This window comes from Opisthocomus hoazin, chromosome 6 (genome assembly GCF_030867145.1).
Source record: "Opisthocomus hoazin isolate bOpiHoa1 chromosome 6, bOpiHoa1.hap1, whole genome shotgun sequence".
In the NCBI taxonomy this organism is placed as follows: domain Eukaryota; kingdom Metazoa; phylum Chordata; class Aves; order Opisthocomiformes; family Opisthocomidae; genus Opisthocomus; species Opisthocomus hoazin.
Genome location: NC_134419.1, coordinates 19,657,681 through 19,674,119, shown reverse-complemented (window position 1 = coordinate 19,674,119; position 16,439 = coordinate 19,657,681). Strand labels below are relative to the sequence as shown.

The 16,439-nt window shown below is 47.6% G+C and overlaps 1 protein-coding gene across 2 annotated transcripts in view; it reads right to left on the bottom strand.

The window, feature by feature from the left end:
- Positions 1-238: 238 nt before the first annotated feature.
- The window catches only part of RPAP2 (RNA polymerase II associated protein 2), a 69,649-nt gene continuing 53,448 nt past the window's right edge, over positions 239-16,439 (bottom strand). For both annotated transcript variants that reach the window (XM_075424906.1, XM_075424910.1), the window contains one exon: positions 239-1,994. In XM_075424906.1, coding sequence (XP_075281021.1) covers positions 1,781-1,994 — 214 coding nt within the window. In that variant the 3' untranslated portion in view covers positions 239-1,780. The remainder of the gene's footprint in view (positions 1,995-16,439) is intronic.

Below are 16,439 nucleotides of genomic sequence, written 5' to 3'. Positions count from 1 at the left end.
GCCACCCCCCAGACCTTCAGCCGCAGCCCCCACCTCACCGGGCTGCCCTCGCGGCAGTGGCTGCGTGGGCAGGGCTCAGCTCTCCCGCACACGGCTGCCCATGCCGAGGCTTCACTGACGGCGCCGTTACTGAACGGAAAGCTGACACGCAGTCACTGCGGCCAGGGCGAGAGCCTGCGGGACCGGCACCGCAGGAGCTGCCAGCTGCGCTGGACACCACATCAGGCCCGTCGTGCTGGGTGAATTCATGCAGCAGCTCAGCGTAGGAGAGTAAGTGGTAATGGGGAAGGCCCGGCGATGCCCCCGGCGCTGCCCAGACCAGGGAGCAGCTCAGTGGGTGGCTGCGGTAGGCTCGGGGCGATGCCCAATATTCATTTCACAGGGAAGCTGCTGTCGTGGGTGGAGCGAGGGCTGGCCGGGGGTACCGGGTACTGGGTACCGGGCACGGGGCGGCCAGGGCACCGCTGGCCCCAGCCCCTCTGCCCTCAGGAGGGCCTTTGCCTGCCAGGCACGTCCTCCCTCCCACCAGGCAGGCCTTACTCCAGCAGGCCCTGAGCGGGCTCAGGTCCCAGCACTCACCTTTAACATGGCAGCAGCAACACGTGCCTGCCCCTCGGAGCGGCTCGTTTCCAGACAGGACAAGGCGTGCGGTTGGAGCCTGGTGCTGGCCCGCTGGCCGGGGCTGGGTGGCTGTGGAGCAGCTGCTGGCGGGGCAGGAGGGCTCCATGGCACAGGCGCAGCCTGCGTGACGGGACTGTTCGTCAGGGGATGCAACTTGGTGGGTGTTCTTACTGGTTTAAGTGTGTCATCCCCCAGAGTGTCTTGCAACTTACAGGCATACCTCAGGGCACAGGCGTTGAGGCGTTGCTCAGGCTCAAACCCCTTTGAAACAGCCATGTGCCCGCTGGCACCTTGCACCGAGCGCTCCGCTGCTGGTTTGGGTGAAATGCGGCTGCCTCTGGGAAAAAGTCACGGCCTTAAGGTGGGGAATTAGAAATGAAGAGGAGGAAAAGAAGATCCGTCTGGGCAGAATCAGAACAGGCTACTGAGAGGCTGCGGCGCAAGCTTGAAGATTGGAAATATCTCTCTCAATGTTATTACTGCGTGCCATTAAAAATGCATTATGCATATTACATGACCCATTATTCATGAAGCAGGTTCCATACCTTTTGTCTGTCAGAGTAACAGTAGAAAGGGTAAGGAGAGATGCTGGAGCACACCTTTGTTTCTTTCTGTAAATTTTTAATGACACCTCTAGCTAACCAGTTGGTGAAGCTCAGTTCCTGCATAAAACTGGAAAGGCAGAGCTATCTACGGGCGACTAAGCCTTTCAGAGGCTAATTCGAGCTTGTGTTGATCCACACCAACGATGATTAAATTACCTATCAAGTGCACAGAGCTATCAGGATTCAGGGCATTGAAAAACAAGGTGAATTTATCTGATTGATTTAAAAGACATGGGTGGAACAAGTGGGTTGAAAAAAGAAAAAGTATATTCCTTATCGATATTATAGAAGTACTTCTCCTGGCAAGCTAACGAACTTGTTACTTTGCCTCCTAAAGTCCCTTTGCCTGCCCAGAAAACATAGCTATTAATTGGAATGAAAACACTTTATCCAAATCAGTTAGCAGGCTGAATTAATTCATGAGGCAGAAACAAAGCAACTTATTAAGTTCCATCCTTATGCCAAGCAGGGATGTTTAAAATTAAAATATGCAAACGTCATCTGTGTTTTCTGTACAGTCAGTTTCCAAAAGCTGATAGTAACACTCAGATTGGTTATTGCAACACAAGGGAGAGAGCAGCTCTGCTGGGTCTTGCTCCTTCCTCAAGCAAAATCTTTCTTGCAGTTGATGGCAGGGGGGGAGGGAGGAAGAGGTTTCTAGAATAAGCCCTGGGTAAAAGATTGCGAGACTCATGCAACTGTATTTGCAAGCCGTGCTGCTGTCGGACGTTGATAAAGGAGTGCTCCTCAAGTCTCTGCATTTTCTTTCTGTAAGAGAGAAAAACCAAACAGGTCACTTGTGTCAAATTTGTCTCCAGCATCACGCCTGTTCATGTCAGGAATGGATTTTCGCTTTATTTATGATTTGGGTCTTTCACTAAACTTAATAGTGAAATACAGCTCAGCATACAGCCCTTTGAGGGAATTCTGATTCAGAAAAGCACTGAAATATGCATGTAAGTTCATAAAGTTCTTCTATAGCAGGGACCTTATGAGATGCCTGCTCGGAGTTACAGCTCCAGAGATTTTCCCTGCTGAATCCTAGACCTCACTCCATTCCCAAGCCACATCCTCTCTGTCTAGCGTGTTTTTACCTGCAGTGGAGGTGGCTTCTGAGAATGCCAAGGGTAATCGTAATACTTTTTTTATTTTTTAATGTCAATAAGATAGTGGTAATTTCCAGTATTTTTTCCTCTCAGTAATAAAGCAATCTAAATAGATTTAAGGCATGCAAACGTGTGCACTGCATTATAAGGCATGTAAAGTGATGGAACCAGATTTGAAAAGATCTTTGTGCATCTAAAGCTGCAGAGGAGTCTGAATGTGTATCCAGTACGGGTGTCTTTCTGTCTTTGACTGCCCAATTAGTCGGGGGTGGGAGCGGAGAAGAAGGCAAAAAAGTCAAAAAACACAATGTATGAGTCTCAGAAAAGTTCCTGAGCCTTTATCACCGCAGTTTGTAATACACACAACATATGGACTATAAGTGGAAGGAGCACATAAATCTGGAAGAAAATGTTTCATACATTGTAAAAATGCTGGCCACACCTTGTTAGAATAATGTTGCCTAAGGGATTAACCTGGAACATGTGATAAATCTTTCAAATAAAATTAAAGCAAAGCGCTTTTGTGTGCTTGTTCCAACATACTTCTTCTCATCTGGATTATTAAATTTTTTATTTTTTTTAGTAAAGATGGCATGACAAAAGAATACTGAGTAAAAGAAACCTAGAAAGAAAATGATGTGACAGCTAATGAAATTATTTCCTTCTTTTAATACTATCCAGGCAACTTTCTGACACGTGTATGATCCCTCAGCCAGCTGGATGGGGATGGGGAGCATCCGTGCCTGGGCAGCATCCACTCCCAGCTTGCAAGGGCCCAGCGTGCCGAGGTGCTGGCAGCAGCCGCTGCGGCAGTGCCAGCCAGACTCCTCTGCTCAAGCAGCCCAGAAAGCAGCTCAGCCAGGGGCTCGTCCTGCCAGCTGCCTCCTCGGTGCACGGGATGGATGGAGGTGGCTGCTCAGCCAAGGGCGCTGGCAGGCAGACAGCACAGTACGCGTGTAAAATGGCCCATATATTCCGTTGATTTAGCTACTGTAATGTAGCCAGCTGGCATTAAGGGGAAATTGTAATCATCTGAGAGGGGACAGACAGTTCAGTACGAGATATCTACTTATTTTTTGCACTTTCTTTTTTTTCTTTTTTTTTTTTTCTTTCCTCTCCTATGAATAATACATTCCCAAAACTCACTGATAGACTCAACAGGCAAGTTCAAAGGGGGAAAAGAGGTATCAGTGCAAGAGACAGGAAGCTGAACTCCCGGAGTTCAAAAGCGTACACTCATCTGCCAAGAAAAGAGGCAAAATAGATGTTTTCAGTGTTTCATGTAGGAAAGTTTAAGTACTGCAGTGATGAGCCACAACAAAGTATTTCATTAAGTGATCAGCCAGAAGAGATCAGACGTTTACTTGGTCTAAATTGCTTGCAGTGGCTCCTTCCAGCGATTAATTTACCCTGGTTTAAGCCAAGGGGTCTTATATTATCTGTTAAACCTGCTAAATTCCCAATATCACTGTCAGCTCTGCCTCTGCTGTTGCCTTCTGCCTCTCTGAAACACAGCAACATGGACAGAGGGGCAGGAGGGCGAGACTAGCTCCCGAAAAGGAATGGGTGAAAAATGGTCTTGATGCTCCTTACACAGCTGTTCCAGCTCTTTGAGCCGCCGCAGGAGTGACAGTTGTGGGCTGTAGACATCCCTTGTGTTGCACATCCAGCAGCTGGGTAGCTCGGACCCACTGGACCAGGGTGCTCTTGCTTGCACCGAGCAGCAGCGGCTGTGAGTCAGGGCACTGGCACCTCGAGCTCTGAGAGCAAAGAGCTGGGTCTTCCTGCACGCCTGTGCTGGGCTTCGTGCCGCAGGGCCTGACCTTTGCTGGGTACTCTCTGTATCTGCTGCTAGCCAGTTTTGGAATTATTTGTGTTTTCAGTAGTTTAAATTAACATTAATGGCAATCGGAAGAGTCTCCTTCCTGTGTGACATTTCCACTACGGCTGAGGTGTTTTTCTTGTGCGCTCTGCTGCGCCACGAGCCGGGCAGCCTCGCTCCCTCCCTGCCCGCTTGTCAAGCCGGGCCGGGCCCCAGCAGGGCTTGCTGCCGTTGTTTCCTATGGGGGTTTGGCAATCTCGGGACTGATTTCCGCGGCCAGTTGAGGTGGCGAGGCCGTTTGCCACCTCTCCCTTCATCCCGGGCGAGGGGGGCGATGTTCCAGCGGGCGCTTCCGTCCCGGTTTCCCCAGCCCAGGTTGCGTCACAGACCCTTGCAGGGATGGAAAAGAGCGGTTGCATTTATGGGAGGAAGGGGTTTTATGCAAGTGGGGTGAGCTTTGTCCTCTCTTACTCTTCCCCAAATTCTAAACACCTCTCTCTGAAACCTTTCATGCTGCTCACAGCAGGACTCCAGCCAGACGTGGGGCCATGGAGGAGCACGTGCCTGCTTAAGTGTGAAGTGCCTCAAACGCCTCAAACTGCTAGGCACTAAAGAATTTCAGAGGGGGAGATGTTAGACTGTTACTTCTCTCTTTTGAGACTGCTGTGGTTTGGTTTTAACTGTGGCTCCTTCCACGTGCCATTTGGATGTCCGTTTTGTTCCTCTGCATGTTTGGTTGCTGAAATCTCATGTTTGAGCAATTTTTTCTGCGGGCCTCCGCATGATGCAGAAGACTGCCACAGCCTTTGTACTGATGCTCTGGCAAGGTTAAGGAACTCCTTCTCTTGGCTGGTGTTTTAGATATCAGTAGTGGCCAGGGAGCCAAGGAGATCTCTGCAAAATGCAGGCATGAGAAGACGTGGTTCTCAGCCCAGAAAGGGTGTTGGATCCTAAGGATCCCATGCAGTAAAGAGTAACGCAAAAGGACAACTGCACTGGCTGGGTTGGGTTCTGCCGCTGTTCATCCAAAGCAAGGGAAAAGCTGCAATTAAGCAGCACGTGGCACTTGCTATAGTGAGGGGGTCGGCTGGTGCTGGTAGTGGAAGTCTCCTGGGTAAATGTTACTGCCCTCTGTCCGATCCCTCTCCTGGTTGCCTGCACGGTGGGAATTCAGCTGAGAATCAGTGACGCTCCCTGAGGGCACAAGAGCTGGCGGGTGAATCAAGTCTCCGGTGGTGGTACCACTGCCTCTTGACCAGAGTGGCCTGGCAACGCTGGAGGTCTGGTGGACTTTGTGGGGCCTGGCTTCCGACCCAAAAACTGGCTTCTTACCTTTCTCCAGGCTGGGCTGTGGGTGTTGCTGTGCCTGGTCTCTGCTGCCGTGCGTTTCCCTCGGCCCCCCATGCTGTGAGAGACTGGGGGTCACGTCTGTGGGAGAGCTGGTGGCACATGCCCTAGCTGAGAGCTGGCTCCCACACGTGGGCTCCCAGCCAGGCCGCTGCGTGGCAGGGACAGGCCTGTGACGGTGCAGCCCTGCTCCCAGCCTGCCACAGGTCTGGCCCATGCTTTGGGTGCTCTGCTTCCTACTATTTCAGCCCCTTTACTCCAAAGGGGTGCTCTTCTCTTTATTGTGAATAAAGGGTGGTGACTGAAATCAGGTGTATGGGCTAACGGAGCTGAAGTACCCCTTTAGCACATTCCACAATAGGCAGGGAACATGGCACGATCTCTGATCACATTGACACTGCAGCTGCCCCAGCCACACTTCTGGGATGTTCGTGTTCTTCATAGCATAACAAAGTATTTTGTCGACTTAAAAGTGAAATGGGCCTAATTCCTCATCTGGCAGTAGAGGAGCTTTTCAAAGACCGTTTTTATTGTTAGCTTTGTACAAAGCTATCTTCGTGTGACTGAGAATCTGACTTAACAGCTTTATGTGATGCCCTGAAGACTTCTGCAGGCCAAAACCAAACTAAAATGCCCCTTCGTGTAAAGGCTGGTTAGGGCTGAGGAACACGGGGGGATAGGGAAGATGGCATCGGTATGAGAAAGCCGTGGGCCAGGGAAGATCGTGTTTAATTCCACCTGCCCATGGCAACTGAGACCTGCTAGGGACTCCTGGCACATTTGCAGTCCTATAAACTTGAGAGAGAAATTTCAAATAGGGTAATTGCACATCTTGCTAACGGTGGTGCTCGGCTGTATGTTGTAACCGTGGTTGACAAAGAGGTGGAGGAAACTCCACCACAACGCTTGAGAGAAAATGTGTGTGCAGCCAGTGTCCCTGGCACGTCCCGGCTCTGGGCAGCTGTGGTCAGAAAGGTCAGGCTGAGGATTCGCGAGGTGGTGCTGGAGTGACTCGATTCCTCCACAGGAATGCCTCCAACACCTTGGAAGGGGAATATGACCTGACTATGGCTTGGGAGATGGAGTACTCAAATATATGCTGCGACTCTGAGGAAGGAAAACCTAGGCTGAACTCACTTGGACACACAGAGCTAAGAGCGTGCTGGACCATCAGTAATTAGCTGGGGAGGGGGGTGTGCAAAGTGTTGCTGGTGGGGACGATGGCTCAGAAACCTCCAGGTATGAGGAATACCGACTGTATCGTACCTAAAGAGTTTCCTTGGCAGGGGGAAACCTCCAAGTGGCCTTTCTGGATTTACAGCTGCGTTAGAAGGCTCTGCATGCTGTTGAGACACTGTGGCCTGAGCTTAACTACCTTACCATGAGTTCAGCAAAGTGGCCTTCTAGGCGCTCCTCTGAAATAACCTGAGTTCCTGAACTCGTGGTGTATTACTCTGAAGTATCTTGGCCTCTGGCAGTGAACTTGTGGAACAAGGGAATATTTTCAAGGAGACGTGGGCAAAGTTTCAGTCTCTTTTCTAGTGCTGGTTTAACTGATCATCACGTTGAAACCAATCTGTAACTCCCCTTTTGGGGGAAGTGATGTTCCTACACCTCCCACATGTGATCAGATTGATTTCAACGCAAGCTTAGTGTCTCAGTAAAGTTTTCAGGGTTAGTTTCCTGCAGGGACTCACAGCGAATAGGTAAGCTGTCTGGAGGGACAGGTTGGCTGCTGTGTGGTCTTTCGTGACCGGGAAATCTCCAACACCCCTGAATTTCCAGTAGGGCTGGGAGGCAGTTCTACATTAGAGGTAGGTGTACATGCAGATCGGTGTGTGGCTGGCACATCTTTCTTGCTCTGGGCAATATCTGTTGACTGTTCAGAGGGCATGAGAGCCCCAGGTGTCAGGTGTTGTGTATCTGATGAAGAGATTCACTTGTGGAAAAAGACTCAGCAAAAAGTTCCTCTTGTACTTCTCAAGTGCTGCCTGGGATGTGCTGCAGACTCAAAGAGAATTATTTTAAGAGAGGATGGTCAAAGAGCATTGCATTAAATTTACAGTCCAACAGTCCCAAACAATAATGCTGTTCAAACTTCTACCTATTGAGTTTGGCCCTAAGTTGTCCAGAAAACAAATATTTCACTAGGATTCTTCCTGTGAATATACTGAACACAAGTCTAGGGTTTTTTTCTTTTCTTCTACGCTTATTTAATACATATGGAAAAGAACCTATTTTCATGCTCCTGTTCCTTCTGAAAGGCCCCTAAAATGAATGCCCATTGACTCCCAAAATGGAACTACTGGACAAAAGGAATATCCACAGGTTACTGAATGGTGCTGAAGTGCTTTTGCTCTACTTCCCAGGTTGTTTTTCCTCCCTTCCCTGCTTCCCATGAGGCAAGCTATGCCACTGCCAAAGCCACGCCTGACTGATGATTTTTAGCAGGAGAGAGTAGCCACTCACAGGGAATTAACGCTCAGGATGGAAAGGGACCTAAGAATTGAAAACTGAAGCAACTTAAACCACTCAAATTACCTCTCTCTTGCTTTCAACCTTCTGACAAAAGCTGTTTCTCTGCTTAGATATATGCTTTTTACTAAAACTTTTTCTAACAAGCTGGGGCAAGAGAAATGGCAGAGGGGGCAATACCTTCCCTTCGCTTGGAACGCTGTCAGCATTCCCAAAAGCTGCTGTCAGCTGGGAGCCAGGGAAACAGTGCCCAAGTTCTTGGGAAAAGCAGGCCCAGTATGAGATGCCAAATACTTTGAAGGACCTGTCCTGAAGCTCAGTAATTTCTTCTTCACCTGACAGACCTTTTGGGGTCTCTTCAGGGCAGCAGTGTATGGACTCGTTAACGTACTCACCAGTGATCCTCAGCCCTTCAGCTATCATGTGGGGGGAGCTGCAGATGCAGGAATGCACGTGCATGCACACAGTTCTACTGTGCGTTGCGGCACTCACAGCTGGCTTTCTTCCTGTGGTTAAAACCTTCACGCACACTTCCCGGGATCAGAGCACAATGCGAACAACCTTGCAAAGTAAACACATCCACCTACAATTTTTATTTTCCCAAATCACTCCTTTAGCTAATGTTTCAAAGATATAAACGCACCACATCTGGTGCAAGCCAAATATTTTCAGTCTGTTGGATCGGAGTCAATATTTGCCCAAGGTATTACAAAGACGGTCATGAAGTTCTGACTAAAGGGAAAAGTGCCCTCATTGAGGATTGGTCTTGGACTTACGTGTGGGCAAAGGGACCCAGAGCTTTGCGACAGGGTGTCTCTGACACCTCCGGTCCTGCACGGCTGCTGCTAGCGATAGTTTCGGATGGTGCCCTGGATGACTGGCCCCCGTGCGCTTGTACAGATCGGGCCTGACTCATCGCTGGTGCTGCTGGGGGACTGGTACTGCTTGTGCACCTTCTCCAACCTGCTGGGCCTTCCCCTGGGGCAGCCAGAGTTGGTGGAGATGTTTGCAGCAGAGGGCTCCTTGCTGGGGCGAAGGCGATGAATAAATCAGTGCAATATGCCACGCTGGTTGTGCTCCTGTTCCAGACTTCTGCAACAAATTCTTCATTTTGTGTGACTTGCGGGTTCCTGGTGCCACCACAGTCTCTGCGTAGGCTTTTGCTGACAGACGTGCTGTACTTGCAGTTGGGTTGTGGAAGCTAGCCTAATTCAGAGCTGAATCAATCCTAGAAATGGTACTAAAATCTGACTTGCCTTTTGGTCAATTGAGATTCACTTGGGTAAACAAAGGTCAAATCTTTAGTTTCTTTTTTGGTATTTACATAGGTCTGTATATAGGCTAAATCCCATTGCCCCAGGAGCATTTAGGAGCTGACTCACATGTAACAGATTTGTCTTACTCTAACTGAAATCAAAGAGCAAGAACGTGACTGTGGGATGACCTACATCTAATCTAATATGTAGCGTAAATCTGAGCGGTCTGTGCTCTAAACTGAACTGAACCTGTTTGTAGCTCCATAACCATGCCAATGATACATGGACTGCATCTAACTGATAGAGCAGGAGTCTCACTGGTGCTGGCGAGGTGTTTCTGCAGGCTGAACTTGGCAACGACCGGTCTACTGGGGGAAAACGGTTGTTTCCTGGTCACTGCTGACTACTGGAAACGCCGGCTCAGTAGGCGTTACTCTTATCTCCAGGACTTCCACTGCAATTCTGTATGGCTCAGCACATTTTGGGTTTGTGCTTATGGCAGCATCTGTTTTTTGCTCTGCTCTTCCTCAAGGCCAGGAACTAACATAACACTAAGGGCTACTCTTAAGCCTGCCTGGGAGAGAACTCGCGCTCAGTAGCTGCACACCAGATTGTGGTCAGCCTGAAATTCATTGCATTGAACTGGAAGTGGCATATCCAGTGCTATCACAAAACATTTCATCCTCAGACACCAGGGCGAAGGATGAACCCATTCCTGGTCAGACACTGACCTCAGCAGAGAGAGGAGGTTACTATGTGACAGAAGCCTCCTGGCAGCGGGACTACACCCTGCCTAAATGCTCAGTGGTTTGGGATGCGGGTTGGTCCAGTTAGCTGAATGCACGCAGCAGGGTTTGACAAGTCCTCTCCTCTTTTGTAGCAGGTATTTATTTCAAATGCCTTTTTTGGATCTCCTTGTTGCATTTAAAAAGCAGAATGGTTCAGTGCTGCATTTTTTTCCTTGCGGGTGACTTAGCAGTCATCACATGCTGAGAGAAGTTATTCCTGGTGATTGCTATATGTTACGACTATAGGAAACACTGCGTGTTTAAAAGTTGCCTAACGGTGTTATGGTCCCTGTTCTTGTTTGCCTGTAACTGTCAGATTAACAAAGTAGGTTGAACTCTCTTATGTTGGTGCTTGAACTTTTACGCTGCTGTTTGCTTGGGTTACAGGCAGTCACTGTGGTTCAGCAATCTCTGAGAACGAGGCCTTGGGGAAATGTCACTCTGGCTCTGTGCCCTTTTCTTTCTGAAGCTGCAGTTCCCTCTCGTGGCACTTCAGGTGGGATGCCTTCCCTTCTCTGCACACTCCTGTTTGGAAGGTCCCTGCAGAACTGCTCTGTCCTGAGGGGGGGAAGGCACTTGAAGCAACAATTCATTCCTCTCAAGCTGCTGTTCTGAGCTGGGCACTTTGTTCCTTCACCTCAAGGTGTGTGGCAGGGAAATGGGACCTATACCTGGGGACACTAGGGAGTATGGCCTTTCCTTAACGACCAGTTACCTCTGCGACATGCTTGTGCCTGCATGCCTGTGAGTGGTGTCTGGATGACACTGCTGGGTTTGCTGCAGTCCCTTCCTAGAGCCAAGCAGTGACTCTCCGCTATGTACCAGCTGATCGCTGTGCAGCTGGCCTCACCTGCAGACCTGAGCATGGCACACAGACCAGAGGTCTTTTGACTCCTGCTGTATTAGTGATGGGCAACAGTTTGGTACCTCTGCTGCTCCTCCACTGCTCCAGGACAGTGGGATCAAGGCTGTAGCAAAGACATTGCATTTAGTATCAGGGTTCCACTTCTGCAAGACCCACTGCAAGCTGTGAACCCACAGTTCATGCAGGTTTGGTGGAGACTTTCAAGGTCTCTGCAGCTAAATTCTCTCAAGATGATTCCTTGCATCCAGGAGGCAGAGGTGAAAGGAGGCAGGCCCACCGCCAGGGTCTCCCTCCTCCTCCCACAGCCTCAGGACACCAAGTGCCAGGGTGAGAAGGGTGGGACAAACCACCTAATACAGGTGTAGGGCTTCTGGAGCATAGGGGAGCAAGGGCAGGTAAATGAGGAAACTCCGGAATCTGGGACAAGGAACGTGGAACTGGAAATGAGCAGGGATATGACGCGTGTGCGTGTGCGACTGAGGGAGCTGGAGCTTGGAAGCTACAGTCATGCTGTAAAAGCAGCCTCATTGCCACACAACAGTTTTTCTACTAATGGGTTTTGGGGTTTCCCCCTCAATCAAAATTCATCCAACACTTAATAAATGAACATGCAAAGGCAAGTGTTGTGGAAATGCCAGCATTTTCAGTGCTGCTTGTGCACACCCATCACTGTATGAGCTCTGACTGTAGGAGCACAGGCTGCTCTTTATCCAGAGGATACAGTCCAGGCTGACCTGCTTTGGGAGGACTCGAGACTGACTGGTAACAAAGACGGTAGGTTCTGTATGATCCCTATCTCGTTGGCTGCAAAGGTTGATGTGTGTGTCAGCAGGAAAGGCAGCAAACTTTACAGGGTACCACTTCCTTCATGCATGCAGTGGAAAGCTCGGCTAGCAGTCGTGCTGCTAATGAGCAGCGCCAAGCCATGGAGGCTTCGTGGCAGCTGGCCTGATGCAGAGCCTGGTCTGACCCTGGGATCGGAGGGGCTGCATGGTTTGGACTTCTGCTCTGTCAGAGAGTGACTGTGTCACTGCCATGCGCAATGTGCGCTCTGTGCCCGCAGCTCTGAAAGCTGAGAATATCGCTAAGAACCAAATACAAGAACCCAGTTGTGAGCATTAAGCGAGGACGAGAGAACTTGCAGCGAAATGTGGTAGAAGCCATTCCAGAAGATAACAGTTTACCCCAAAGCATATTGTGATAGAGGATGCGTATCTTTTGGTAGGAAAATCATCCAGTTGAAGGTTGTCTATTTTAGGTGTTTGGAGTGAATTATTGCACCAGTCCTGTTAGAACTGGAAAGTTCTGATTAAGCAGTGGTGCAAACACCTATAGATACCATGTTTCTGTGACGGTAATAACACTGAAGATGTTGTGCTGTATCTACCCGTACTGCAGAAATAACAGATGTAGAGCAGCAACAACAATGTGAGCTAAACACATATTTAGGGGTCTGTAGAACCAAGTGTTTCAGAGAGAATATTGCTTTCTAGAAGTAAGCATCTCTGAACTAATACCTAAATCTAAAGAGAGAAGTGATTTCCGAGTGCAGTCATGAAGTATGCTGTTGTGAACAAGGCGTTATGCCCTGTCTCAGTGCTTCATTCTTAGAGGCATGCTTTGCATAAACTAACACAGAAGTCACACCAGTTAAAAAATAAAAGAAATCCTAATGCACTAAACTGCTACCTCTTACGTAGGACCTCATCACAACCTTACATATTGATAGAAGTATCATTCTATCAGTTCATTAGAAGGTTGAGAACATTTTCTTATCACAGTTGCACCTACATGTGGTTTCAGGAAGCCTAATGTAACAGTCAGATTAAGTGCTTTCTTGCCTATGGCTATTTTACTGGAAATCCTGGTAATGAAGACCTCAGAATAAGCATTTGTGTCAAAAAAAGCATGTTTGCAATGCTTCCACCCTGGAAAGGGATGAAGTAAGGGTCTGTGTTTCTCTTCTGTTACTATTTATTGTAGTTCTCACTAGAGGATAGAGGACTAAGCTATTCTGTCTCAAAATGTCAAACCTTAACCTTTGTGCAAACTTTCTGAAGTTCAGCAAGCAATGTGAAAATGGGCCACTGTGATTGAATAATGTTAATGTGGAAATAGTTAACTCCCACACAACACTGTATTTCACCATCTGCAACATGGCTTGGCTCTGTAACGGTTTCACAGGCCTATAACGCTTGTGCTGATTTTTGTGGTGGTTCTCCCATTTATAATTACAACTGAACTTAAAGAAACTTCTGTACAGAGATAAGTAGTACATAGCATTGACACATAGATGCAGATGCTAAAAACATCATCATGCTTTTGTGCTAAGCATTTAGCTGTCCAGGCTGACTTCATAGCCTAGTATCCATCATTGCTTTCACAGGCAGATTCTCACCCTACCACAGAAGCCTGCTTTCGTTTCTCCGAGGTTAGTTCTCTTGCATCTGCTTGTATTAAAACATGTTTTGTAGCTGTGTGATTGATGTCACTCTAACACTGACCTACGCTCCTTATCACCCTACAGCTCCACACGCTCTGATGTTCTCTGCCATTTCTACTGTTACAGATTTCTAGCACTGCAGCTTGTTCCCCGCGCCCCTTTCTCGTCCTGTAAGCTCATCTGCTGCCCGCTCCTTATCTACCAAACCTCTGCTGTCATCCTCCTTCTCTTCCATAAACCTCTGCTGATGTTTCCTCTCCTCTTAAGCTTGTGCTGCTGAAGTTTCCACACAGCACCTGGTGCGGGCATTTCCTTATCCCTCTCTGAACAAGTGAAAGGCACGGACTCTAAGCTGGCAAGTTCAGCAAAAGCTGTGGGTCTGCTCTGTCACACACTCTATGTACCTTGCCTGTTGTGCTGATGAAATCACTAAATGAAAAACGTCTCCACACTGATGGTCTGGATTTAAAAAACTCCAAAAACCTAAAAAAACCCCCCAATTCCAACAAACCCCCCTAAAACAACCCACCTACTGTGAAGCATTTTCACCAAGAACTAATACTTACAGTCTTTGCTCAGTCAGCCCCATTTACTGCTGGATTCCGCTCTGAGATTCATCAGCAAGCTGGTTTTCAACACACTTAATGTGTGTCCCTCTCAGTTTTTTATCCCTAACAGAAAGGCTCATTTTTAATAAGTATGCCTGGTAGAAGAAACTCAAGATTTGCTATTTTACTAGTTTGTAAGAACAGCTTCCACCCATGCCCAACACCCATGCACCTATTTCTTACTTTGTAGTCCCGAATTAACCCACAACTACTGTGGGACCACTTGGCTTAGGCTTCCTTGGACCGTCTCTCATTCCCTCTTTCATCCTTTGCTACTGGAAACATACTGAAGTTCATAGTGCTACTTTCAAATGTACTCCAGTTTTGCAAGACTTGTAAAAGTAACATTAGTTGGTCTAGTCCATCCACAGTGTCACAGGAAAGGACAACATCCTCCTGCTTTCTTCCTCACGTAGCCTAGAATAATCCACTGTACCAGAGTGGCCACCTTATCTTCTCCCCGAGGTCAGTTTAAAGCCCTGGGCTAATCCAGTGAGTTTATTGTTAGGTGGCTGCAATGAGCAGCTCTGAGCGAAGGGACCTCAAACTCTCCATCCCCACAGCACTCCTGTCCCATGCTCTCCAAATACCTCCCGTGCAGCTCTGTCCCAACCATCTGCCCCCTCTTACATCTGTAGCCTCATCTTGTCTTCTTCAATGGGCAGGAAGGTTATAAATAGACAAGATGGACGAAGCGGGCCAGATTCGTCAAAGACCTCAGCATTTGCAATTGAGGCCAGAGCAAAAGGCCTGCTTTTAGTGTCTTTTTATTTTAAAGCACCTGGCCTCAACATACTGAACATGTTCAAAATCACGTCTAAACGTTGCAGGCGGTATATCTACAGATACGACCCAAACCTGGTGGTGAGTACTAACAAAAATCTGACCCAATTTAGCTGTAACATTTCTGTTTGGGTGGGGGAGCCAAGTTTATAGCATCAGCAACATCAAGGCAAAGCAAGAGATACAGAAAAATTTGGTCAATCAACTCCTAAATTTTTCTTTCAACTCTGGGTAGGGTTAGGCAAAAGAGTAAGGGAGGTATTACAGCATGTATCACCAAGAAGAAAGCAAATATATTTTGAATTTCAAATGCATGTTCTACCTGAAAGGGATGTTCCTTTGCAAAATGGTGGGATGACAGCTATCAGTTTCAGTGAAAGCCATGTTAGTCCCCAGGCCATGTGAGTGTGGGTACCAGGAACTCAGAGTCTATTTCTGGCTCTGCGTTTGACATAGTCCACATGCCTGGATGAGTCACTCCACTCCCCTTTCACTTTCCTTTTCTGTGAAAAGGGGTTACCTATCTTTGGAAAGTGCTTTGAAATTGATGATGAAATGCTAATTGATAACCCTCTTAAAATTTTGAGTCCTCAAATAGCAAACAGCTCACCTCAATACATGTAAATGTGCCATAAGAAGACTATTAGCTCACTAAAAAAAAAATTAGCAACTAAAAATACGTGTGATCCTGTGTAATCACTGATCAGTTTGATCCATCTTCAGTGGTGAATTTGTAATCTTTGTCAAAGTTTTGAAACTAGACCATTTCTTACAACAATTAGTTAAAAGTGGGAATGCATTTCTTCTTTCAGCAATAAAATCTTCCCTGAGGTTGCATTATGAAAGATAATGGCTTTTGATAGGTAACAGCCTGTAGAGATACGGGGGTTATTATTTGGGGATTCCTATATAGCACGAAATTCTGAACAAAGCTGTTCCTGCACCTCATCACATTAGTTTTAAAAATAAATACTGTACTTCTACTCAGGAAAAATAGACTTGAGTGTCCACAGGGTCTAACCTACAACACACAATCTGGAAAGACAAGTGAAAATGTAAACTTTTGCAAACAAAAAAATAATGGTGTAAAGTGTCTTAAAATGGTTGGATACCAGTTGATCATAATGAAATTTAACCCACCTTAAAATGAAAACTGACTTTAAACTTGATTTTGTTTTTTTTTTCCTTTTCTGTGTGTTTAGAAATATTGAGGTGAAACACACTGACAATTTGGACACTTTTTTCAAGTTGAGAAATTAATCAAAACCAACCTTTTCCTGCAGAGGTTTCATTTTCAGCCAAGTAGGCCTCTTCTGATTAAAGAAGTTGCATAAAAATTCTTAATCATCTCTGCACAGGAGGCCTGCTGTAGCTGTTGGGTGATTCATATCTGTTTTAGAGACAAGTTTCATAATAATTTATAGATGCTGTTGTACGAATCATTATATGAGTCTGTCCAGCAACAGTTGTGTGGCCCCGGGGCAGTGTCCTCCCAGCTTCAGAGGCCGCCCGTGTAAAGGGGCACCAAACCAACGGCTCCTGTGAGCCTCTGTCAAGGCCCGAGGGGAGAGATGGCCCGTTCACCTCCCTGTGCTGAAGAAAATGAGCCCTGCAGCAGATTCCCCGCAGTAGCTCGGTGTGTGGACGGGAGAGTGGGAGGCGCGGGGTGCCGGGCAGTGCCATCCCTTTCCCTTCCCCTTGCGGGCTGCAGGGAGCCAGG